The 27,532-nt window shown below is 42.2% G+C and overlaps 2 protein-coding genes across 2 annotated transcripts; both read left to right on the forward strand.

The window, feature by feature from the left end:
• The first annotated feature begins 322 nt into the window (after positions 1 to 322).
• On the forward strand, positions 323 to 8,927 carry LOC135508137 (homeobox protein SIX4-like). The gene is made up of 3 exons (XM_064928127.1): positions 323 to 1,183; positions 4,774 to 5,459; positions 6,418 to 8,927. The coding sequence occupies exons 1-3, from the start codon at positions 456 to 458 to the stop codon at positions 7,047 to 7,049; spliced, it is 2,046 nt and encodes a 681-aa protein (XP_064784199.1). The 5' UTR covers positions 323 to 455; the 3' UTR covers positions 7,050 to 8,927.
• Positions 8,928 to 14,934: 6,007 nt separating this feature from the next.
• LOC135508143 (homeobox protein six1b) lies at positions 14,935 to 18,969 on the forward strand. Its single transcript, XM_064928132.1, has 2 exons — positions 14,935 to 15,743; positions 16,653 to 18,969. The coding sequence occupies exons 1-2, from the start codon at positions 15,184 to 15,186 to the stop codon at positions 16,945 to 16,947; spliced, it is 855 nt and encodes a 284-aa protein (XP_064784204.1). The 5' UTR covers positions 14,935 to 15,183; the 3' UTR covers positions 16,948 to 18,969.
• The last annotated feature ends 8,563 nt before the right edge of the window (positions 18,970 to 27,532 follow it).

Consider the following 27,532-nt stretch of genomic DNA (forward strand, 5'->3'; position numbering starts at 1 on the left):
AATGATTGAATTTAGCTAACAGGGGCAGTCCATTATCGCACAGCTCAGTTGGTACAATCAAAAAATAATATGCCATGATGCAGACAATATGGAGAGTCTTTTCCGCTCCCATATCAAAATCCCAACCACATTCACCTTGTACAGGTAAGCCTCTGAAATTTTATACGTCATGTTTGAGTGACAGCTGCAAACCAAACATTCGTCTCTTGGTCGAGGTCGCTCCTCCCTGGCGGAGCCCTTCGTAGCCAATCGGGTGGCTCTCCTGCAGACAGACCCCAATGCCCTCTTGCTACAGTTCCCGCAGAGTAAAAGTCACGTTGGAACGAAAGGGGAGCGCTATCCACTTACAGCTGCTGCCAGATATTCGATCGCATTCGCATGGCGAGGGGGTAACCTGATCGGCTGAAGGCTTGCCGGAACCAGGGAGGAGTGACTTACCAGGAAAGGCTTGAAAAATGTCTTCTTCTTCAGGAGAAGTCACAATTTCAAATGACATTCAGAAGGAAAATGTGAAGACGGACAGGCGAGAGTGTATCAAGCTTCTGGCGCTCGATACCGCGGAGTTGTCTATGGAGCGCGCAACTTCGAACACTGATGCGGTCCACAGTGAACTTCTGGTGAGCGCGACTTCTTCCCTGGCATTCTCCCCGGAGCAAGTGGCGTGCGTCTGCGAGGCTCTGCAGCAGGGAGGCAATGTGGACCGGCTGGCCAGGTTTTTATGGTCCTTGCCACAGAGTGACCTGCTACGCGGCAACGAAAGCATTCTGAAAGCTCAAGCTCTTGTCGCTTTTCATCAGGCTCGGTACCAGGAGCTCTACAGTATTTTGGAGAACCACAGCTTCAGTCCGTCCAACCACTCCTCGCTGCAAGACCTATGGTACAAGGCACGGTATACCGAGGCAGAGAAAGCGCGTGGGAGACCCCTGGGCGCGGTGGATAAATATCGCCTGCGGAGAAAGTACCCACTCCCCCGGACTATCTGGGACGGGGAAGAGACAGTATACTGCTTCAAAGAGAGGTCCCGTAACGCGCTGAAGGATCTCTACAAGCAGAATAGATATCCCTCTCCAGCCGAGAAGAGAAACCTCGCTAAAATCACGGGACTCTCTTTGACGCAGGTCAGCAACTGGTTCAAAAACAGGAGACAGAGGGACAGAAACCCATCCGAAGCGCAATCAAAAAGGTGAGAAAGAACAAATAAAGTATCCGTTGATTGCTTGATTTTACGCAAATAGCACAGTGTGCGTAATGGCACATTTAAATTGTACATGCATTACCAGGAATGATTTTTGAGATTATTGCTGGCAAGGTCGAGCTGGCTTGCCTTGTATCATACACACACATGACTGCCTCTGGCTATTGTATGGTAATCGCCCATAGAGCTCGGTGTGTGAGTTGACAGCGTAAATCATTCACATTAGATAGAGTAATTCCGAAACAAAAAAGTGTGCCAAGTAGCAAACACGCCCGCTAATGTTTTGAAATATGAGGCTGTTGACATCCAGATCGGGTTTCTTTTAAGTGTTCAGGCGCTAAGAACATGGATACCAGTCCAACATTAGCCTGCTATATTCCGAATATAACTTTTATAGTCTAAATGGTGTTATACATAAGTTGTTTTATAGATTTAGCCTATAAGTATGAAACAATTATATAGTCTCTTGACAGTGTGTGTGTATGTGTGTGTGTGCGTATGCGTGTGTGTGAACGTGTGTGTGCATACGTGTGTGTTCAAAACGAACTGAATACCTCACCTGTGTGTGTTCAAAAGCTACTGAATACCTCACCTGTGTGTGTTCAAAACCAACTGAATACCTCACCTGTGTGTGTTCAAAACCAACTGAATACCTCACCACATAAATCCCTTTAGCTGTTTACTTTTCCTTTTAAGCCGAGGGTAAATCAGAAAACCTCCCTTCAGCGTTTCGTTTGAAAACCCCCCACCCACAGGCAGGCAGATATATTCCCTTCTTTTTATGTTTTCTTCTTTATGAACAAAGCTCGTGCGCACCTGGTGGAGGTGAGTTCTTTCTCTCGCACTCTCTCTCTCAATTCAATTCAAGGGATTTATTGGCATGGGAAACATATGTTAACATTGCCAAAGCAATTGAAGCACACACACACACGCACATACACACGCACACACACACACTTCAAGAAAGATGATGTCATAAACAGCTCACAGGCATTTTTGCTCGAAGGAAGTTTTTTGTGTTTGCAATCCACTTCATTCCAGTATGTGGAGGCCAATAATTATATTGCCAATGACTGAAAATTATTGTCCTTTGAGTGACAAAATAAGTGATTATAAGCCATAGTTATTAAGTTAATTTATGGAGAAGAGGAATAAGCTATCCTTCTTCAATAACTGGCTTGCAGGCCTCAAGACGATGAAGCAGAAGTTTCTCAGAGTCAATGAGGCTCTTTATTTCAGAGAGCGAGTCTTTTTTGTAGCGAGGGAAATGCAGCTGTTTCAGTCACTCACTCATGATGAAAAATACAATTGGAAATGGCATTGTTCGATTTCTTAATATTTTCTTGACATTACAAAACTTAAAATGTGAAGTTATGCAAACAAAAAAAAATAAAGCAAAACATATACCAATCACCACCAAATTACAAATAAATGAGTTGACCATTTGTGTTGTCACGCTGCCACAGCTGACATTTGTCACCCTGGAATTTATTGCACCAAATGGTAGGTCCACTGTTGGTTGTATTGTCATCCAAGCCTACTAGGTCCTGAAGGAGTTTAAATAAAGGAGAGATATAATTCAATTTATTCTCCACGGGGTAAAACTTTTGGTAGTCACTACACCTCTTTTGTTGTGCCCACAAAGATTCTATAAAATTCTATATGTACTTGTGCTTGAGGTTTTATCACTATCTCAATTGGCTAAGACAGTTGAGGGATGAATTAAGTTGCATTGACAAGTCAGCCACATTTCTTAGTATGCAAATAATAAGGTATTTTGCATGTTCAAATCAAAAAACAATTCAAATGTTATTTGTCACATGCTTTGTAAACATCAGGTGTAGACTAACAGTAAAAATGCTTACTTACGGCCTTTCCCAGCAATGCAGAGAGAAAAATTGAAAAATAATAACACAAACAATGAGTAACTTGGCTATATACAAAGGGTACCGGTACTGAGTCGATGTGTGGCGGTATGATGTAAAAGAGATGTACATATATAGGTAGGGTTAAAGTGACTAGGCAACAGGACAGATAATAAGCAGTAACAGCAGCATATGTGGTGAGTCAAAATAGTTACTGAAAAAAGGGATCAATGCACATAGTTCTGGTAACTATTTGGGTAACTACACTGAACAAAAATATAAGCACAACATGTAAAGTGTTGGTCCCATGTTTCATTAGCTGAAATAAAAGATCCCAGAAATGTTCCATGCACAAAGGGAGCTTATTTCTCTCAAATTCTGTGCACAAATTTGTTTACCTCCCTGTTAGTGAGCATTTCTCCTTTGCCAAGATAATCCATCCATAATCCATCCACCAGGTGTGGCATTTCAAGAAGCTGATTAAACCGCATGGTCATTACACAGTTGCATCTTGTGCTGGGGACAATAAAAGGCCACTCTAAAATGTGCAGTTTTGTCACACAACACAATGCCACAGATGTCTCAAGTTTTGAGGGAGCGTACAATGGGCATGCTGACTACTGGAATGCCTATCAGAGCTTTTGCCAAATAATTTAATGTTAATTTCTCTACCATAAGCCGCCTCCAACATCGTTTTACAGAATTTGGCAGTATGTCCAACTGGCCTCACAACCGCAGACCACGTGTAACCACGCCAGACCAGGACCTCTACATCCGGGTTTCTTCACCTGCGGAATCATTGGTGGTGGTGGTGGGGGGGGGGGTGTATTTCTTTGTGTAATAAAGCCCTTTTGTGTGAAAAAACTCATTCTGATTGGCTGGGTCTGGCTCCCAAGTTGGTGGGCCTAATGGCCCCTGTTCAGTCATGTGAAATCCATAGTTCGGGCTTAATGAATTTAGTTCAATTGACTGATTTGCTTAAATTAACTGTAACTCAGCAACATCTTTGAAACTGTTGCATGTTGAATTTATTTTTTTGTTCAGTATATTTAGAAGTCTAATGGCTTGAGGGTAGAAGCTGTTCAGGGTCCTAATGGTTCCAGACTGGGCGCATCGGTACTGCTTGCCGTGTGGTAGCAGAAAGAATAGTCTATGACTTGGGTGGCTGGAGTCTTTGACCATTTTTAGGGCCTTCCTCTGACACTGCCTGGTATAGAGGTCCTGGATGCCAGGGAGCTCGGTCCCGGTGATGTACTGGGCCGTTCGCACTACCCTCTGTAGCCTTCTGTTTACAGGAAATGAGAGTTTATTCCTTGGTAGTGAGTGATGCAATATTTTATTAATTTATGCAATGTTTACATCCCAACATACACACACACACACAAGCACACTACCACTCTGAGTGAGAAACACACACGCACACCCACTTTCTCAACATTCTCACAGGTCTGCCTATGATTATCTTGGTTTCAAAATCTGTCTGTCTCACTCACTCTGTCAATAGTAAAACTCCACCTCTGCGCTCACAAAAGACAGCAACATACTGTAAGTCAAACTAGTAGGACAACTTTCTTCTCTGACCTCTATTCTGCCTCACACAATTCTATCATTAAAATCTATCAAAAGTGTAAAAGAGGACATATTTCATTCCGACAGTCCCCGAGCATCTTTCTATATCTCACTGTCCCTTCTCTCTGGCTTTTTTTCCCACAGTGAATCTGATGGCAACCACAGCACAGAGGATGAGTCTAGTAAAGGACAGGAAGAGCTTTCTCCACTCCCCCTCTCCAATTCATCTGACGGGGCGATGACCCATGGGGCCCTCCCCCTGCAGACAGGGTCTCTGGACAGTGGGTTGGTCATCAAACAGATTGGGGACATCAAGATGCCCCCTGGATCCAGCAGTGGGGTTCTCTTTAACGGGAACCTAGTGACCAGTAACCCCTCCACTGTCTTCCATAATGGTGGCTCGTCTTACCTCCAGGCCCCCAGCAACATCCTGTTCAACGGGCTCAACCTGGGTGTCCAGCCCCTGGCCTTCAACCCCCAGCGGCTCTCTGGGGGGGTCTTGATGGGGGGCTCTGGTGTGGACATGCAGATGCAGGCAGGCCAGGAGAAGGGGCTGGGCAGCTCCAGTGTGGACTACGCCTCCTACTCCGGCTGTGTGAACGGGGCAGAGGTGAAACTGGAGGGGGTTCACGGCATGGCGGCTCAAAATGCCGGCTCGTCCGTCCTCACGTTCAGTTCGTCCTCAGGGACGCTCCAGCTGGGCGGTTACAGTCAGGTCCATGTGCACAGCGGCATATCTGACGGCAACAGGGCATCTCTGCTCAACAGCAATGTAGGTCTTCCTCCTCTGCAGCTCCCCTCTGGCTCCTCCACATCAGCACTCTCACAAGGTGGGTTGACTTTAAACTGGTTGTCAGTTCTATGACAGCTACATTAAAAACTTAAAACCCACATTGAAGTTTTGCCGATAACGGTTATTGGTGAGAAATAATTATTGCTTAGAGTATTTTAGGATTTAATGTCTTCTTCATTGCTAATGAAAGATACATTATCTGTGCATTTACAAGAATGGTGGTAGTTGACCCTTACCTTTCAAATATTGCAACCAAATCCCTTTCTTCTTCTTCAATAAAGTGAATGAGTCCTGGGTTGAAATAGCAATGGGTGTAGTCATCAGCTCTGTTATGCGTTCAATATGTCTAAGCTGCCTTAGCATTTGGCCTTTCTGACTTTGGGTCTGAGGCCAGAGGCTTGTTACTGCACTGCAATGAGTTGGGGCTCGACGTAAATGCCACACACACACACACACACACAGTCCATTATCTTGTGTGGCGATATATGGTGGTCCTAGAAAATTATAGAGATGAATAGAACACAGGTTCTGAAGTCATCATCACTGCACACTCCTGACCTCAGGGGGAGAGAGGAGGAGAATCTGTTTCAGACAATTACAGGGCTGAAAAACTTACTAACAAGGAGAGAGTCATTACAGCACTTACTTTGACAAAAAGCAGATACTTCATACCAGGACAACAGAAAAGTAAAATAGAAAGAAAAAAATGCCTTTTTGTTGGCCCATAGCAGACTTTTACGTCAATACAAGTCTCCTGGGTCCCACAGAGTCAGCTTCAAAACCCAGGTGTGAGAGAGACACAGCAGAGATTTCTGATGTATTTCTGCTGGAAGTTAAGAACATACAGCAACAGTACAGTAAGAGTGAAGCCAGAGATTTGGAAGACTGTTAGTCGAGTCGAGCAGGAGTTGGTTATAGTGGTTCAGAGATAAGGGTATAAAGTACTGTTTGTAAGGAGTATAAGATGTATAATGTCCTGTCATTGATTATCCCAGGTACAATCCAAGTGAACAATGCAGCAGTCAGTTCTTCCAGTGAGGACTCCTACCACCACCAGCACCATCAGGACAAGCTGGTCATGGCCCCCATGCACCCCAGCACAGTGCTGTACAGCATGGGCAACACTGGACAGACCTCCATCAAGAAGGAGCCCCTGGAGGGAGGCGTGGGCGGTGGGGTATACTCCTACCATCATGGCCTTCACCTGGACACCAGTGGGCAGCTCAGTTACTCCTCAGCCCCCCTAAACTCAGAGGAGGTCCCCTCTAGCCAGGGCCCCACCCCTTCCTCTGATGTAACCATGGTCAGCTCCTCCAGTCCGGAGCCTGAGGTCTACACCACCCTCACCGTCAGCACCCCTCTGATGGCCCAAACAGACCCGAACGGACACCACCTCCAGCCTGAATACCTCAGGGGCCACAACCCACAACCTGTCCCCTCCTCACACCTCCTGGGCCCTGGCATGAACAACAACTACATGTCTGTGTCAGAGAGTAAGGTGGACGCAAGTGGCGATGGGGTGAATGAGATGGTGCGGGTCATGTGTGGGGAGATGGAGCCGGGGGAGGAGAAGGAGCTGGCCAAATTACAGACAGTGCAGATGGACGAGGATATGGCTGACCTTTAACCTGTAACCTATGACGTTTCATAAGCACTCAAATCTGCCCAAGCAGTGATGTGGTGAATATTTTTACTTTTTTGTGTGTTTTTTTACCATTCATTTCTTCTAAGTGTTAAATTATTTGCTAATGTTGTGTTCATTTTACCTTACACTGCACTCTATTCAGATGCAAACCCCTTGGATTGGCACCATGAAGTCATCTTAATGAATGATTTTAAAACCCCCGATTCCTCTATGCATCACAGAAAGTCAGAACTAGAAGTCCCTTTCATGCATATGAACCACATTCTAAGTGTGCATTTTTCATATACAACACCTGCTACTTCCCATTGAGTGGACTTGATCCACAGAAGCAGGTGTTGGAATGGCCCTGGTCATGTGACCAGGATGTTTCTCCAAACTAAATGCGTCATCTGGGTCAACTCAAAAAGGTCCTTCAGTAGGGGGAGGGGAGCGTCTCTGTGAAAATGTTCACTAAACCACTACAATTGCTGCACTGAAAACCACATATGAATAACAGGACCATCACTGTGCACAGCAGTTGCTGATTTATGCAATTTAGACCTCTTCAAATTCTCAGAAAGTCATTCAAGTCTACCATCCTCCATAGTACATTCATCATTTGTTACATATCATGTGGGCTGAGGATGATTCATCATATTTATGGCATGGTTTCTGTTCGGGGGACTTAAGAAGAAATGAATGTGCCTTTCTGCCCCGTAGAATGTCAGTCTGCACTGGCCTCTCCTAATTTGCACTAGCATCAAAACACTATAACAGAAGATTGTAGCTTCAAAGAACCTACCTTTCCCTCTGGACTGATCAAACCATAGCAAATCTATACTGTGAAAACATATTTCAAGCTTCATCCATTATTGGAGACAGAGAGAGGTTATAAAGGGGTTGTGACACAGTCTGCATCTATTTGAACATAGTAAGACCACTATATGCTGTTTGTTCATTTTGGCAACAGTATGTCCCATCATTCATTTTGAAATGTCTCTCAAACTGTCTCTGCAAAAATATACATCAGTTATATTTGTCTACACAGTAAGATGCAAGCACATTTATATTATTGACTGTTGTGCCTGTTCGTATGAGAAACTGGAATTGTGTTTGAGGGAGGAGAACCACATGCAGTCCGAAGTGTTTTTTATGGAGAGGGATTTCTATTGTGTCCCTTTGCATGGCAAACTGAGTTAAGAATATTAAAATGTCCTGGTTACTAGTGCCTTTTACTTTTAATTGTTATTTTCTAAATACGATTGAGTGTGACTAGCAAGTTCTCTACCCTCTGATTGATGCATAGGTGCAGAGTGAGACACATGCAAACTTCCATGGTTTTCAGATAAAGCTATTCCACTTTGGGTAATTTTCTGGTATTATTAGATAGGTGCATAAGCCAGACATCTCCTGTGATGTTGAGGTAGGGAGTAAGTGGGCCTCATACATCAACAAATGTATGTGGAGCACTTCACAACTGAAGACATGAACTCCACACAGACACACAACACAAAACCATAATACCCCATCTCAACCGCATGACCAACAAATGTAATTTACACATAACAGTAAGACATTAAGACACAGATCCATGTACATAGAGACTTGCCAGTACATTTTCCGTTGTCAGGTTCCATGACCTAAACCCTCACTCAGAGTAGAGCTATGAACAGACTGCAAACTGACATAAAGATTACATTACAGAACAACTTTGTCTACATGCTCTGATGTCATATACCAAAAATAAGCCATAGGCATGTGGTAAAACAGATTGTTTTTTATTTTTAGCTTGAACTGTATGTTTGTAATCTGAAATGATGTGAATGTATTTTTCTAAATCTCCATACTGCATTAAAAGTTTATATTTATAAAAATATAAAACTGTTACTAGTTTTTGTCATGAAAAATGTGTTCATTTGGCTCCTTTACCATGACGAAATAATTTCTAGATTATTTCTTAATTAAACATATGAGTTGGGTTTGTGTTTAATGTTATGTCTACAGTGGACCTAAATTCTCCAGACGGGAAGCATACGTCTTCTATATATTTAAAAGGCTTAAAAAGCCAACCTCTGCAAGGATGGGGGTATAACAGGCATGCCCTGATTCAACAAGCCTAGAACTGCGCTCTGCAAACCTGCAGTGATCATTTGCACATGCCTGGCAACCTGGTGTTCATTAACCCTCCTATTCTCATCTCAGCCGCCGTAATTCAAATAAACAGCAATGAGATTTCCAGAGGTACTGCTCTTAGGGGTGGGGGGTCCATAGCTCCACACAGTCCAGTCCATGGGCCCTCTCCCTGTGATAACCCAGAGCAAGCTCTCCCTGCCTCACTCAGCTGATCCACATATGGATGAATGAGTCTGAAGGGTTGTCACTCACAGGCACTGTGTGTCTGTACAGACATATCCTGAACTACTCACATGGCTTTGGGAGATTTTTAATGATCTTCCACCCAATTCTGATTCTCTCCACCGGCTCCCAAGTAAGGCTAGTTAAGATAAAGGGGGATAGAAGGGGCGGGGGAATGGATGCATGGGTGGATAGGTAGATGGAGAATTTATAGTGGTTTTGAGACTGGACTTCAGGTCTTATCCTCTTCGTAGATCATTTTTATGGGTTCTATACGGATGACCCAAATAAACAGAAGGTGTTTGTCTCCACTCATTCAATGGAGAGAGAGGGGGAGAAAAAGGAGAGGGAGAGGCAGGTAACTGGTGTATGGTTACCTGTGCACTGGTGACTTCGTTGCCATGGGCATTGGATTAGCTGATTGTTAGGTATCAGGTGATGCCTCCTGTAATATTGAAGAGGCTGAAACGGCTTTGTTGAAGCCCTGAACAAAGTCTGATTGGAAAAGGGAGCCAATGTTCTCATGGGGTGTGGGCCCCAGAAAGCTTCAAATTTCCCCTTTTTATTGTGCCTGTAGATTAGAAGAAAATGAACAGCACAGTCAGTCCTTTTAAAGGAAGACTAAACACTATTTTGAAGAACATCTGTTGGCAATATTACTACATTATTTGTATTACAGTATAGCTTACAAGGCAACCTTAATAAATGGATGTATTGCATATTTAGAAAACAAAACGTTTAAAAAGTAACTTATAGATGTGTAACTTTTAAAATAACACACTTTATACATGAGATGTGTCCAGCAGCTATTGTTCAACATCAAATACACCAATCCAACCACATAATAATGTTACCAAAAAGTTAAACAAGTAAGATGTATAATTTCGTCCACAATTTAAAACGTGCACTGTAAAACATGCGCGGGCGAGCAGTAAAAGAAGAGACCCCCCCAGAACCGAGGCCTTATTAAAAACGGTGACCTCTGATCTCTTGGATGGTTTCAAAGCTGACATTTAATGCGGCGCAGCAGACTGCAAGCCATATGTAACATGACCTGGGGAGCGCGGTACTCCGCTGCTCCACATCCCACTAATGAGAGGCCAGGGGTCGCTGGGTGCTGCGCTGCTCCAAAAGACCCACCACCAATGCTTTACCCACGGAGATTCATTTGTGGGGTTCCGAAAGTGAAATGTAAATAAATTAACCTAAAGTTAGAAAATATAAGTACAATCATAAATTGATGTTTAAACGCGCACTCTATGGCGTTTACAATGTGAGATGTGTGTGTGCCTAAAATCCATTGGGAACGACTGAGGTGAGCTTATAGGCCAAGTTGTTTTCGCCATCAAAACCACAAACGCAATATTTGACTTCGACATCAGATAATTGAGTTGTTATCAGGCGTGAGAAAATATCTGCACATGTTCAGTCCTCCATCCACAACGAAAAATAAAAGGAAAGGTGCGACCTGGGGCAATTTAATGCTCGGTTCTGCACTATAACCGCAACGTATAACATATGCGTAAAAACGGTCCAAACGTGCACTACACATGCCAGTATGTTTCCACCCATATTTATATCTCTCCCCCCTCACACACACACGCACACGCGCACCGGAGCACGCACACATGTTGGGGTGTTGTTCTCCACTGAAATGAGATATGTTGAGAGAGAGGCAACAGCTGGGAGTCCGCATCATCGCCACGCCACACTGGTGAAATGGTATTTCCCATAGAACACACCCATACACACCACTCTGTAACAGGAGGGACGGAAATAAGACTCATATGACTATTAAGGAGTTTGACTTTGTCTGAAAGCAATACAAACATGACAGCTCCTTCCCCCATGCCAAATGTCACCTAATCAATGTTTACTATATATGTTTTATTAGTTGTGTTACCAACACTCATAGGCCTTTAAAGATAATGGTGAACTTAATTTAGCACATAAAAAGATGAACACTAAATATTCTCTCCAAATAGCCTAATTCATTGGAGGGTCCGTTTTACGCATTGTGCATATCAAATCTCGATCTGTGCATAACGTCGTGGGGTTGTTGTTTATAAACTGGCGCCCCCTCCCTACCAGTAACCTACACATTGTCTGAAACGAATGGTCAAGTGGTTTAGAAAATGAGGACAACACGTTTCAAAACATTGTGGTTGTTTTATTACATAGAACGCTACGGTAAAGCCTCTTAATCGAATTATCGTTTAACAACATCAGGACCAAAGTTTGTTTACTAACCTGCTATATAGCCTTTTGTAGCCTGCGAGGAAAGTGAGCCGTAATGATTTTGATGGGAGGTGACCGCAGTGCTCTTATACAAGGCTAATTTTCTAACATGACAGGAAACTCTGTTAAGCTGATAATTGCGGCTCCAATTTCATTTAACTCACTCATGTCAACAGTTGTGTTTTGAGAAAGCAACCAATTCGGAGTATTGCACTTAAAGTGATGAATAGGCTTGTATGTTTTACAACAAAAATGTAGGTCTGGGAAGGGCCTATGGGCCAATTCAAACTAATAGTATTGAGAGAAAAAAAGTCCTATTGGGGTAATTAATAATCACATATCCTATACTTCGTCTCAAGTGAGTGAGTTAAGTTATCAAAAGATTCTGCAAAAAAATCCTAAAATTGTATTTACAAAGACAACAACATTAGGGTTATAAAAATATAGTAATCTAAGCCAGACTTGATGTTGTCTAACGGCACTCATTTTTGTTTAAAAATGTTTGCTGCATACTTTGCATAGTTTGAAGATATATAGGCCTATGCAACGAATTATACGGGGTGTCAAATATTATAGGCCCACCTTTTAATTTAAAATAGTTTTACAGCAATGAAGTATTCGGCCTGGGCTATGTCTCGAATTATTTTGATTTATCCAAGTAGGCTAGATATATTAAGGAAAGCCATGGACTACATAGGCTACATTCCAAATGTTTCAGCCAATTTGAACAGTATCAGCATTGTTCCAGTCAACAGCTGAAATAGCAGTTTTGATTAAGCGAAAACCATCTGCTTGCTTGTGTGAACCCGGTCTTGCTGGACTTTCATCATTTTACTCTCTCCTCCCTTTTATAAAGAAAAAAGCTTCAGTCACAAAACGCCACATATAGACGGTTTGATATGAGATATGGTGACGTTTTTATGAAGTGCTTTCTCGGTATGTATTTGTGGATTGTTTTCTTTCTCCCTCTCATTTTCCATCCACCGACGTTGTGTGCAGTAGCAGAGACGTCGCCAATCGTCATCGTTGCCCGGGGGCAGTGGAGGGGAGTCCACATCTTGAAATAATCACGACCTGAACTAAGATTGGGCACGTCCCCCTGGCTTCTCGGGTTAAAGGAGGAGGCGCGGCGCAATGTGGTAGAGATATTAGAGAAACCTGAGAGCGGCCCATAAGACAGCTCATTTGCTGGAGCGCTGGGGTTTAGAGAACTGAGCGGAGCGAACCCCATAGGCCTCCGCCTAATGTCGAGGACCGACCGGTCAACCGCACATTATGCACCTTTTATTCACTGAATGATGGGGCCTTCGTTTTCGATAGCCCACCTCAACGTATTTCATAAGTTCTTGTATGTTCTAATTTGCATGACAGAATGCACATCTCTCAGCCAATTTTAGACTATACTTTGGATGCTCGTTTGATGTTGTTTTCCTTTATAATCAATACAACTGGGAATAGATCGAGCAATTATACATTATTGTCCATGGATTCATCAGGAGGCAGTTAAATTGAGATCATAATAATCTCAGCAAATTGTTGGGTCTTACACTTCACTTATCGCAATCCCTCGTTAATTTGCTTTTATGATGGAAGTTCCATTTACAGAAGTGCCCCTAAATCAATTGTATAATCTTTATGGTATAGGCCATTATTTTCAAACAGATTAAGCTGGATATTCTAGATTCGCCTCTCATCCAAGCACGAGGTTAGTTTTTACATGTGTCTAAAACCACATAAATGTATTAAACCAATGCTCGATTAAGCCCTTTTAACTGGTAGGCCTAGTGGTGTGTAGAATACCAAATATGTTAACAGTGAATTACCTATAACATTTAACCCGAGATCTATATTTCATATGTCAAATCAGATATTGGTTAAAGATGTAGGCCTAACGGACAGAATAAATAATATTGCAAATAATATTGGCTGCCCTAGAAATGCTCCTTTCCGGTGTCTACTTCTCAACGTGTTGCCGGAGAGTCAAGTTGCAAATCCTGGGAAAGATAAAGAAATTTGATCTATCCTTCAAAACAACGACTCAACGACCAAGAGCCCGTGACTCACATAACTCATTTACTAATGGATAGGTTTTATGTTTCACGCCACAACATTGAGGACAGCAGTGGAGAGACGATTTATCTCCAGGGAAATAACCTTGGGGAGGCCGGAATAAAAATGTATATAATTTCGTAGAAATATAAAGACTTCACACCATAATAAATGAACAGCGAATGCAGTACTGTTCGTAGCCTAAAATGTACTGATGCAAATTGAAACGAAAAAAAAAAAATCGAAAGCAGATATAACTGAACATCAAAATTATTCAATGTATGACTAATGGTTTAGGCAAGGATTTTGGAAATTGAAAGAATTAAACAAGCTGCAAAAAAAGAACATTTAAAAAAAATACATAATAACAATAATATCGATGGAAAGTCGGGTAGGCCTATGGTGCACATGCGTAAAGAGGAGTCACACCAATCAAATATAAGGCATATACGTCATTACTGATGCACAAACTGAATATCATAACGGTTGGTTCATTGGGGCTATTATTTGGACAAAGTTAGAGGAAATATATTTAATCAGATGCCAGGTTCTATACCACACGATGCCTTTTGCAAATCTCAGTTGCAAGCTCAGTAAAACATCCTACACGTGTTAGGCGACTATATCTTTCATCAATAGACCATCATGCAATATTGACATAGAAGCCTTACAAAGAACTATCCTAAGTTATTTTTGGAATAAGATGTTTATTCACATTCTAAATACCTGTACGTTTCTTAACGTTTCTTTCCTGTCTAAAAGCCCCAACCTTTTTGGCAGGCACTCGTACGCAATGGCACGTATAACTATCATAGGAAGTTATTAAATTATATCACCTCATAAAATACACTACTTGATAATTAATAGACTATGAAAACTAGGAAAGAAATACACAATCTGCGTGCCATTAACTCGGTGGCAAGATGAGGGCGGTTAACAGTGACAATAATTAATAATGAATGGTGATGCAATAAATTACTTCAGCTATATTCATCTATCTCTTGTACTTCACTTCAAGCCTTGTCTGGAACTTTCCAAAAACATGGGAGGTCCTTGCATGAAGGGAATGATAAAAATGCTCTTTAAGAATCTGTAATAATTGATTAGCATTTAGGTACCTTTGCTCCCTCAGCTAAAGCTGGAGAGGAGTATGGGATGGGGGGCTCCAATTTCAGCCCCTGACGTACTCCCTCCAGGGAGGAAACGGAGCTGCAAACCCAGTTCTGCTCGGCTGCCAGGGTATAGGGCAGTGGGAGAGCCAATCAACGAATCGCGCAGCGCTCTCTTTAAGCCTGACATATCTCCAACAGGAACAAATTGTCCCAACAATCAACATCCGAATCTCCCGTGCGCATCAGGGGTGGAGTGGATATTGTCCGGACGCCGGATTGCACTGGGTTCTGGAACACAATAACAAACCAGTGAAGAATATATAGACAGAAAAACAGCATCCCTCTGGATATCGACGTTGGGCTGGGGATTGAGACCCGACATCATGTCAATACTACCTTCGTTTGGGTTTACCCAGGAGCAAGTCGCCTGCGTCTGCGAGGTCCTGCAACAAGGAGGTAACCTGGAGAGGCTCGGTCGTTTCCTCTGGTCTCTCCCAGCTTGTGACCACCTCCACAAGAATGAAAGTGTACTGAAAGCAAAAGCGGTGGTCGCCTTCCACCGAGGGAACTTCAGAGAGCTATATAAGATCCTGGAGAGCCACCAGTTTTCTCCGCACAACCATCCCAAGCTGCAGCAGCTGTGGCTGAAAGCGCACTACGTGGAGGCGGAGAAATTGCGCGGCCGACCGCTTGGAGCCGTGGGGAAGTATAGGGTAAGAAGGAAATTCCCTCTGCCCCGCACAATCTGGGACGGCGAGGAGACCAGCTATTGCTTTAAGGAGAAGTCCAGGGGTGTTCTTAGAGAGTGGTACACGCATAACCCCTATCCCTCCCCGCGAGAGAAAAGGGAGCTGGCCGAGGCCACGGGACTGACCACTACGCAGGTCAGCAACTGGTTCAAAAACAGACGCCAGAGAGACAGAGCCGCAGAAGCTAAAGAAAGGTATGTTTTGACCAAAAAAGTACAATCAAATGTTGCCATAGTAGGATTAATAGTAGGAAAGAATAAACTAAACATAATCACATGCGTAATTTACCAGAGTTGGAATTTTGTTGAATAAATTCCCAACTAATTTATTTAAAGTGACATGCCCTTATGCTGATTTTTAGAAGGCCCAACTAATATTACAATATATTTATACTAAAGGGTTTTAACAATTTTAAATTACAATTTATCCACTGTAAATTACATTTCAAACATTTAGTGTGATACCCCAAAACAAAAACCTATGGCCAACATACGTTTGAAATGGAACCAATGACATACTATTGACTGTATCCTTATATTTTCGATAGTGTTCTAAATATTTCTGGCATCAGAATAAGTTATAGCTATTTAGACAGTGATACATGTATATTTGGAGCTACAGCTCGCGGTTTCAGTGGTCAAGATAGATAGTAGAAGATAGTATTCTCATGCAATAATTAAAAGTATTGCGTGTGATCAAAAGTTTCCCTTTTGCAATTGAAATGTCAGAATAAAACAAATGGATTGAATATATTTTTAATTGCATTATCCTAAAGTTTAAACCAATTTTGGATTGGCTTGTTCTTGGCTTATAATTGAAATGTCTGGCTTGTATTTGGCCTATCGATTCTGTAAACCTGGGTCCAAGATTGTTTATTCACAACCGAAAATCACCACCACGAAATCATGCGACAAACCAATGATGACAGTACTCAACTTTTGCATAGTTAAAATAGTTACACGACAATACGAGTGTTAGGAATTGGTTGGCTATATGTTAACTTGTTTCTTTTTGTGTTACAATCTTTATAGTCCTCAAAGTGGTATGATAGTATGCTATAAACATTTATATTTCTAACGTCTTTACATATCTTCCCTTCTCAGAGAAAACAGCGAAAACAACAACTCCGGTAACAACAAACAGAACCAGCTGTCTCCCCTCGATGGCGGCAAGTCGCTCATGTCCAGCTCGGAAGATGAGTTCTCTCCACCACAAAGCCCTGATCAGAACTCTGTGCTTTTGCTCCAGGGAAATATGAGTCACCCCGGCGTCTCCTCTTACCCTATGACGGGTCTCGGTGGCACACAGCCGGTGCATGGAATGCACGGACACCCGCACCAACTCCAAGACTCGTTGCTGGGACCTCTAACATCGAGCCTTGTGGATCTAGGCTCCTAAAGGCAAACTGATACTATCTTTTAAAAGACTGATAACTCTACCAGCTTGAGTACATATATGAAATTACACTATGGTACCTTATAACTAGACTGACCTCTGTCTGTCGTTAAATTTGGTTAGAACTATAACGCAATTATTTTATGCGCTTATCCTGACTTAGGAGGTACCCTCCTTCCCGTGAAAATACAACCAAACCCCCTTTTACGAACTCTTAAGTCAACGAGACACTTAAACTGGACTGCCCTTTTGCTTAATTTATGATATTATTTGTTCAGATAAAATTTATAGCAATCTCCTGCTATGGAAACTAAGAAGCGACGTTTTCATTAAAATCCTATTAGTTTCCAATAAAACAAAAAGAGACGTCAATTTGTTTAATGTGTATTATTTGTATGTCCAGTCAATAAAATAAATAGCATTATATCATAGCCTATATTCATCCCTCAAAGATATGTAGAGCATGGAGAACAAATATGGGCTATAATAAACCAAAACATTTTGGTCACGTTTTCTTCCTTGGTATAGCATTGAGCCATCTACATTTTACGCACGTCCATGATAGCAAACAATACAAAATATCCGTTCAACTTTTGGGCAGGGTGTATTCGAAAAGCACATTTAGTTTCTTAGGCCTCTATGTCACCATTTGGATGGATAGAAACCACGGTCAAAGTTCTCTGTTTAACTCTCCAGACAAAATGGACATATTTAATCTTTCCTTGAAATTGTTGCTTTAATTTTCACCCAACGTGGAATTTCAGATATGTTAATAGAGTTAAAACTCAAAACATGATCGATTCAGAATAACAACAAAACATCCGGATTGGGAACTGTAAAATGTGGGGCCCAAACTCTTATAATCCGTTAAAAAAGGACCACGAGGTATGCACAACAGAGTAGTTTTGTCGATGATATTTAAAGCCATGTTTTGCCCAAGGCGAAGAAGCCTGGTTCTCGCCCGTGCTCCATGAGCGCTGCGGATCATTACGTCTGTGTTGCGGTGTTTACTTTGCTCTCTCCAAGTGTTTGTTCTGTCGGTTCTGGGCCACCGAAAAGCAACACCATCTGCGGAAGGCGTGATTTTACATTAATCTGTAGCCTACTACGAAGAACAAATAAACCTAGAAATTGATTTATGTTTTTTAAATACTCCCTCCTTCATCCTTGTTCAACATCATGCACAACTTTTAGAATTACAATACAATTAGTATTGAACCCTGTTATCACTCATGTTATAGGCTAACTATCCTATAATAATGATGGGATTTGAAAGCTCAATGATAAAACCACCATCACCAACAACAATAATAACAACAGTAGCCTAATCTGCTTCTTATTTCAGTTATTAGCATATTACTAAAAGTGTCTTATAATAATACAAACAATATACAAATAATAACACTACTGTAATAATATGAATGATTGCTGTTGCAATCATTGTCATTCGAATATATCGAATAGGCAAATTCAAGACTGATTTGTATAGGGTCTACAGCCGCGTTGGGCTGTAAAGCAATCCTCAAAGGACAACAACATTTATAGCGTACTTTATGGGCCAAATATCTGCGTCATATTTTGAAAAATGTCTCACTTGCACTCCAAAAGTTTCTGGTAACAGAGGACAACTCCTTTGCCCCCCTACCCCTTAGGCTCATGTCAGGGTAAATTGTTATGAACAGAGAGCACGGAGGATTTCCTGGGCCTAATCTGAACCAGTTGCTGCTAGCATTAGATCCTGATTGCCAAGATTGCAGGGCTATGCCCGGCTATAGCACGAGGAACCCTGGCCTGGGGCAGTCTGCATCCCGGAGGCGTTGTCATTTGGGACTGTTTCTTAACCTATATCATGACCACCAACCTACCATGTCTACCAAATACAGTGGAGTGAATATTTACCATTTACAGCCATGCAGTTTATATTTTTAAGTGATGCGGTTGTTACATTTTTAATAGTTTTCTAATAATATGTTATACTACCCCTACAGCTACCATACTACTAAAATAAACATGAAACTAGTTATGCCTTGGGATTCCCTGTATATAAATATATCCTTTGAATCTAATATGCAGGAACATTTGGACCTCATTTGAACTCTAAATAAAGCAAGAACCTGTTATTTTATCAACCCCACTGTATTTGACTTACAGGAGACACATAAACAAGGCTGTCTCAAAAAAGTGCCAGGGACTCAAATGTAGGTTAGGAATTTTCTGCACTCTGCCTCCCACTCACAAATAATGTGCAGAACACCTTTGATTGACAAAATAGACTCTTTAGACCAAATTTGCACGAAATCTCCCATGTGACTGCAGGCAGAGAAAAAATATAGCCTGATTGGCTAACAGCCAATAACAAAGGCACCAAAGTGAATGTGCCAGTAAATCTAGGGACAATATGTCTGGTAAAGGATGGACACACAAGAGATTACTATGTGCCATACAGGAATTAAGCCATCAATGTCACCTCTACAGGGGTGGAAATAGAATATGAATTCAATCTCTTGCGGAAACTCCAACAAGGCTTTTAATCATGCCTGAATTCCGCACTTCGGATCCCAACCGAACACGGTGCGTTCACACTGGACAGTTAACATGGATACACACATAAACTGTGAGTCTACTGTATCTGGCACACAGAGCATTCCTCCTTTCAGTTCTACACGTGGAGCCATGGTGCAGCAGTGCAGCATGTGTAGGAGAAATAGACCTAAGCCTCAGGCACTGGGCTCCTTCATTAGAGCTGAATGTGATGTGCCATCAGGTTCACTGTGAGCTGACTAGAGCCAATAAGAGCAGCTGCTAATGGACAACAGAGTCGTCAGAAGGGCATTTTGTTTTTCATGGATATGACTTGCAGTGGCATTAAATCAATGGCAGGAAAGACCTTGTCGGGTGTAAATAAACATATAGAGAGTAAATTAAAGGCCGCAGTCTGTTCTAAAGCGTGGGAGAGGGTTCTGGTATGTCGATTTTGGTAAGCACTTAGAGTGAGTAAAATGATCCATCGACAATGAGGACAAAGCAAAAGGTAAGGAACTTGTTCTTGGGCTGGCATTCTCAGGTCTAGTGCCTGCAGGGAGCCTTACCCCTACATGGGAGCATTGTGTGAGACAATCCCAGGTATCCATAACCACGGGCTGTATGAGGGGTGTGGGCATGGGGAGGTGGAGGTAGAAGAGGGGTGATGATGGACAAAAGGATCTTTTCAGGTCTGCCGCAGGTACGGGGACGGGGGCAGGATGGGGGGTGGCGTGGTTGTGGGGAGATTTCCTTACCAATGATGCATGGATCTGACAACGCTCCAGCCTGGCTTGCCCAAGAGACAGACTGTGTGTGTGCAAGAGAGAGAGCGTGTGCTATAATCCAGTGCTATACCCCTTTGAACAGCTGTTCTCTGTAGTGTGTCTTTGTCAATTTTGGAAGTGTGTTGTTCGTTATAAACAGCGCGCTCCATAGAAAGTCTCCTCTCAGACAAGTGGTCAAGCAGGAAGCCTCTGGTACAACAGGAAGCTCCAAGTAGCGTTGGCGAAATAAATATTTATCTCTATCTCCCACTATGCTGAGTGATGCATGACCCAGAGTTCAAAGACAAGGAGGAGCACAGACTCCTGATGCTCCCAAGCTATTAGGGTGTAAGATAACATGTGTGTCAAATGAAGGACGTCATGTAGAGGAGACAATGAATGGGAATTTTTATATATTTTCCAATATATAAGGTGATGGACAAGATGCAACTCGATTCTGATGCATTTGAAAGCGTCTTGTAAGAGAAATATGCCTGGAAGGCCCGGGCTCATGTAACCAACCCTTACAAAGACAAAGCTTGTCCTGGTTTCAGAAAATCAGATATCGGTATTTTAGGAGCTTAGCAGGAAAAGCAATATCTAGATCTTTTTTGTTGTACTTTTACACCTTTTTGTCCCCAACTGGTAGTTACAGTCTTGTCCCATCGCTGCCACTCCCCTACGGACTCAGGAGAGGCGAAGTCAAGTTCTCCGAAACATGACCCTGCCAAGCCGCACTGCTTCTTGACACTGCTCGCTTAACCCAGAAGCCAACCGCACCAACGTGTCGGAGGAAACACTGTCCAGCTGGCAACCAGAGTCAACTTGCAGGCACCCGAAGTCAGCTTGCAGGCACCCGAAGTCAGCTTGCAGGAACCCGAAGTCAGCTTGCAGGAACCCGAAGTCAGCTTACAGAAACCCGAAGTCAGCTTGCAGGAACCCAAAGTCAGCGTGCAGGAACCCAAAGTCAGCTTGCAGGAACCTAAAGTCAGCTTGCAAGAACCCAAAGTCAGCTTACAGGAACCCGAAGTCAGCTTGCAGGCAACCGGCCCGCCACAAGGAGTCGCTAGAGCGTGATGGGACAAGGAAATACAGGCCAGCCAAACCAGCCAGCTGTGACACAGCCTGGGACCGAACCCGGGTCTGTAGTGATGCTTCAAGTACTGCAATGCAGTGCCTTTGACTGCTGCGCCACTCGGGATGCATAGATTTATTTTGTAATATAGAATTTTGAACACAGGTGACTTCAGTCTGGGATGTTGGAACTGAATATTTCCCCAGATTGTCAGCTCTTGTTATCCTTTGCCAATTATAGTCTGAGCACACTACTGTGATATGCCTTAGAGCAGGTACACGCATACACATACACATACAAACACCACACATTATTCAAAACTAAACTAAAAGAAAACCATTCAACTAAAAAGCAATAATATTATTCCATAATAGAAAATACTAACAATATTATCCATTGTGAACCCATTTTATGGAGGGTTGATTGACCTAATGTTACCTGGCTATATGCAGTGGTCCCAGGGGCGTTGGGGCACAGGCAGACACAACAGGAGGAAGTGGTATGGGTTATGGGATAATAAAATATACCCCACTGTCCCATGGGCCATCACCTCACCTACCCCAGTGGTTCATAAACAGCTCAAGTGCATCCCCCCCGAGCCACAAACCACACTGCTTCCTCCCTCCAGATCCTGGGGCTGAATGTAGTTTGTGTTTGTTTGGTGACATGAGAATGACAGGTCCCAGAAATTGAGCTTCCATCCCGCTCCCCGCTCCCCTCACCTCTCATCCCCATACTCCAGTACAGGATAAAATACCCTTGTTTGGTTCTCAAAAAAATATTTCAGGAAATGAAAGTTGTAACACGATCCTCTGTGTGCCAAACGTCTCCCTGAGCAGGGACAAAAGGCACAGAGAAATCTGTTTAGGCTATTTTAGCCTGCAGATGATAGAGGGAGAGAGAGAGCAGGAGGGATAGAGAGAGAAGGAGGGATAGAGAGAGAAGGAGGGAGAGAGAGAGAAGGAGGGAGAGAGAGAGACAAGGAGGGAGAGAGAGAGGGAGAATGACGTCGAGAGAGAGAATGAGGGACAGAAACAGAGCGCAAAAACAGAGGAAAAGGTGAAGAGTGAGAGGAAGTGCAAGAGAGAGAAAGATTCAGAGAAAGTAGCAAAAAAGAGAGACAGGAAAGAAAATAATATCAAAAGGGAGAGGGAAGGAAAAGGATAAGGAGGGGGATGGGAATTGCTATAAACTCTTTGCTGAAACAAAACTAACAGCACTTTGGACACAGGACCCCTATGCCACAGATACACGTGCACAAAGGAAAATAAACATCTCATTTATGCCCTGTCCTATATTTCGAGCAAGCCTCTCTTGTGGGAATGCCTCTGAGGCTCGTCATTGAGAAGAGGTTCACTGGTTATGCTCTAGTTACAGTCTTTTTCAATCGCTGTGGTGCAATTTTCACAAGTATGTAGTACATTTTCACAATGCTTGGTACAAAACTCAAACCAAATTATCAAAAAGGCAGTTGTTTCAAAACCCTAAGCACATTTTCAATTGTCTACTGTAAGTACAACACACAATCACAAAGACTCTTTTTCCTCAAACTTAAACAGTGTTTCATCTAGAAATGCATGTTCTATAATGTAATACATGGTAATATAAAGTGATGGCGTTTTACAATGCAATGCTCACATTACTTTTGATATGATGGTCTTCTCATTTGTTAAAATACATTTGACAATTACTTAATCAGACTGCTCTTAATTTATATTAACTTAACAGTTTGGCAAACCTATATATTTTAAACTGGTTCATCTACTGCAGATTTTGAGAACTACATAATGAAGATGTATGTTTGTAAAGTATGAACATATAAAGTGTGATGTACAGTGCCTTCCGAAGGTATTCACCCCCTTTACCTTTTCTACATTTTGTTGTGATACAAAGTGGATTTAAAATGTATTTAATGGTCAATGATCATTACTCTGTAATGTCAAAGTGGAAGAAAATTTCTAACATTGGGGGAAAAAAATACAAATAAATACAAATAACATACTAGTGCTTCCAGACAGTATTCATAACCGTTGACTTATTTAAAAAAAATTGTGTTACAGCCTGAATTTAAAATGTATTCAATATTTGTGTCACCCCACCCATATACACACAATACCCCATAATGACAAGGTGAAAACATGTTTTTAGAAATGTTTGCAAATGTATTTAAAATGAATCACAGAAATATCAAAATTACGTAAATTAAACACCCCTGAGTCCATACTTTGTGGAAGCACCTTTGGCAGTGATTACAGCTGTGAGTGTTTCTGGGTAAATCTCTAAGCGCTTTCCACACCTGGCTTGTGCAACATTTGCCCATTTATTCATTTCAAAATTCTTCAAGCTTTGTCAAATTGGTTGATCATTGCTAGACAACAATTTTCATGTCTTGCCATAGATTTCCAAGTAGATTTAAGTCATAACTGTAACTTGGCCACTCAGGAAGATTCACTGTCTTCTTGGTAAGCAACTCCAGTGTAGATTTGGCCTTGTGTTTTAGGTTATTGTCCTGCTGAATTCATCCCCCAGTGTGTGGTGGCAAGCAGACTGAACTAGGCTTTCCTCTGGGATTTTGCCTGTGCTTAGCTCCATTCAGTTTATTTTTTATCCTGAAAAACTCCCCATTCCTTAACAATTACAAGCATACCCATAAACTGATGCAGCCACCACCACTATGCTTGAAAATATGGAGAGTGGTACTCAGTAATGTGTTGTATTGGATTTGCCGCAAACATAACACTTTGTATTGAGGACAAAAAGTAAATTGCTTATATATTGTTAGCAGTATTACACTGAACAAAAATATAAATGCAACATGTAAAGTGTTGGTCCCATGTTTCATAAGCTGAAATAAAAGATCCCAGAGATGTTCCATAAGCACAAAAAAGTTTGTGCACAAATTTGTTTACATCCCTGTTAGTGAGCATTTATCCTTTGCCAAGATAATTCATCCAACTGACAGGTTTGGCACATCAAGAAGCTGATTAAAATTCATGATGATTACACAGGTGCACCTTGTGCTGGGGACAATAAAAGGCCATTGTAAAATGTGCAGTTTTGTCACACAACACAGTGCCACAGATGTCTCAAGTTTTGAGGGAACGTGCAATTGGCATAGTAACTGCAGGAATGTCTACCAGAGCTGCTGCCAGAGAAGTTCATGTTAATTTCTCTACCATGTTGTTTTAGAGAACCGGCCTCACAACCACAGAACACGTGTATGGTGTCGTGTGTGCGAGCAGTTTGCTGATGTCAACATTGTGATCACTGCGCCCCATGGTGACGTTGGCATGAGCTACGGACAACTAACACAATTGCATTTTATTGATGGTAATGTGAATGCACAGAGATACTGTGACGAGATCCTGAGGCCCATTGTCGTGTCACGTGTCATGTTTCAGCATGATAATGCACAGCCCCATGTCGCAAGCGCATGTACACAATTCCTGGAAGCTGAAATTGTCCCAGTTTTTTTTTATTTAACCAGGAAGGGCTCATTGAGATTTAAAATCTCCTTTTCAAGAGCATCCTGGCTAAGATAGGCAGCACCGAGTCATTACAAAAATTACAGACAAACAACGTGAAAAACTACAAGTTAATCTAGTAAAAAAAATAGAATTCACAAGAGTATAACAAAATCAAAAAGAGCTAATTAAAAACATTGACAGGTCAGGGAATCAGTCTCAAGATCATTCATCAGTGATTTAAAAATACCTATCGGGACAAGTTCTTCCAGTTTAAAAGTATTTTGTAAGGCGTTCCAAGACGATGGCGCAGAGTACATAAAAGCCCTTTTACCAAATTCAGTTCTGACATTTGGAACAGTTAGCAGGATAAAGTCCAGCGAACGAAGAGAGTACCCACCACATTTCTGAACAATAAAAATGTCCAAATAAAAAGGTAGTAAACCCAAAATGGCTTTGTAAATAAAAGTATACCAGTGACTGAGCCTACGAGTGACTAGAGAAGGCCAGCCAGCCCTGGTATACAAAGTGCAGTGGTGCGTAAGGGTTTTGCAGTTTAAAATAAATCTCAAAGTGCCATAGTAAAGGGTGTCAATTGATCTCAAACACTGAGCGGAAGCATTCACATATAAAATATCTCCATAGTCTAGTAAAGGCATAAATGTAGCTGATACTAGCCTCCTTCTGGCTTCAAAAGAAAAACAGGCCTTATTCCTAAAATAAAATCCCAATTTCAGTTTAAATGTTTTTGTAAATGGTTGAATATGCAATTTAAAAGAGAGGCCGTCATCAATTAAAATTCCAAGATATTTATATGAGGTTACACTCTCAATCTCATTGCCCTGACAGGTAATAATAGGTGAAAAGTTCAGAGGTCTATTTCTTGCTTTAGAAAAACACCATTAGTTTAGTTGTCAGTATTGAGGATTAACTTTAATTGACACAATGTATGTTGAACACTATAAAAAGCATTTAGCAAGTTCTGGAAAACTTTTGTAAGAGACGAGGCAATACAGTAAATAACAGTATCATCAGCATAAAAATGAAGTTGCGTATTTTGGACATTTTTGTCTAAATTATTTATGTAAATAGTGAATAAGAGAGGACCAAGTACAGAGCCTTGGGGCACACCATTACAGACAGACAATTTAACAGACATCAAATTGAGTGCACTGAGTTCTATCAGACAGATAGTTAGCAAACCATGCAACTGCATGCTCCGAAAGACCTACACTCGACAATCTCTGCCTTAGTATAGCATGATCAAATGTATCAAAAGACTTAGCGAGATCAATAAAAAGTGAGACACAGTGCTGTTTTTTGTCAAGGGTTTCAGTGATATCATTTAAAACCTTCATGGCTGCTGTAATTGTGTTATGCTTCTTCCTGAAGCCCGATTGGTACATTGATAAAATAGAGTGAGTAAATAAAAACTCTTTTAGCTGTTCACTCACAAGAGTTTCAAGTATTTTCACCAGGGGTGACAGCTTTGAGATTGGCCTATAATTACTTAAAAGAGTTGGATCTCCCCCTTTTAAAAGTGGTAGGACAAATGCTGATTTCCAGATCTTTGGAATTTCATTACATTCCAGGGTTAGATTGAACAGATATGTAGGTGGTTCAGCTATGAAATCAGCTGCCAGATTTAAAAAGCAGGGATCCAAAAGATCAGGACCTGCAGGCTTTCTCTGATCTAAGGATTTCAGGGCTTTATGTACCACCTGCACTGAGAATGGCAAAAAGCTAAAAGTTTGACCAGCTCTCACTGGTTCATCCACACAGGGTTGTACAGAGACAGAGGACACTGAATCAAACAGCCTACCAGATGATACAAAGTGCTCATTGAAACAATTCAGCATTTCAGTTTTGTCATATACAGCAACAAAGTCCTTCAAAATACATGACAGTAATTCATTAACATTACTGTTACCAGACATAGACTTAATAGCCTTCCAAAACGTTCTAGGGTCATTCTGTCATGCCTCCAGTAGGTCTCCCCAGCCTGGTTCATCCTGTGCCTTCTCCAAGGACCAGGCCTCCAGTAGGTCTCCCCAGCCTGGTGAGTCCTGTGCCCGCTCCACGGGCCAGTCCGGGGTTGGCAACGAGGGTCCCCCGTCCGGGGCCGGCAGCGAGGGTCCCCAGTCTGGGGCCCGCAACGAGGGTCCCTGCACCAGAGGCGCCACCAAAGTGGAGGGAGCCAGAGGCGGAGGGGGGTCTTCGTCCCGCACCAGAGCCACCGCCGTAAGGGATGCCCACATGGACCCTCCCCTTTAAAGTCAGGTTTTGCAGCCGGAGTCCGCACCTTTGGAGGGGGGGGGAGGAGTACTGACCATATAGACCTGGCCATAGAGAGGCTTTTATTCCCTATTTTGGGTAGGCTAGGGTGTGACTAGGGTGGGGATTCTAGTTTCTTTATTTCTATGTTTTCTGTTTCTATGTTCTGGCCGGGTATGGTTCTCATTCAGGGACAGCTGTCTATCGTTGTCTCTGATTGGGAGTCATACTTAGGCAGCCTTTTTCCTTTGCATTTTGTGGGTAGTTATCTTTGTTAGGGGCACTATAGCCCTAGTAATCTTCACGGTCGTTTCTTTGTTTCTTGTTTGTTGGCGACATTTACATAAATAAAGGAAAATGTACGCTCACCACGCTGCACCTTGGTTCGATCATTTCCACGACGACGTCCGTGACACATTCAGGTTATCAGTGGTAACAGACATAACATTTTCAGACTTGGTCTTCCTGAGAAAAAAAGAACACTTGTT

Source organism: Oncorhynchus masou, chromosome 21 (assembly GCF_036934945.1).
Source record: "Oncorhynchus masou masou isolate Uvic2021 chromosome 21, UVic_Omas_1.1, whole genome shotgun sequence".
NCBI lineage: Eukaryota > Metazoa > Chordata > Actinopteri > Salmoniformes > Salmonidae > Oncorhynchus > Oncorhynchus masou.

Excerpts from the sequence above, each read along its gene's own strand:
- LOC135508137 (XM_064928127.1), top strand. The coding sequence starts at position 456 with ATGTCTTCTTCTTCAGGAGAAGTCACAATTTCAAATGACATTCAGAAG. Across the intron at positions 1,184-4,773 it reads TCCGAAGCGCAATCAAAAAG|TGAATCTGATGGCAACCACA; the intron begins GTGAGAAAGAAC and ends TTTTTCCCACAG. Across the intron at positions 5,460-6,417 it reads CACATCAGCACTCTCACAAG|GTACAATCCAAGTGAACAAT; the intron begins GTGGGTTGACTT and ends TGATTATCCCAG.
- LOC135508143 (XM_064928132.1), top strand. The coding sequence starts at position 15,184 with ATGTCAATACTACCTTCGTTTGGGTTTACCCAGGAGCAAGTCGCCTGC. Across the intron at positions 15,744-16,652 it reads GCCGCAGAAGCTAAAGAAAG|AGAAAACAGCGAAAACAACA; the intron begins GTATGTTTTGAC and ends TTCCCTTCTCAG.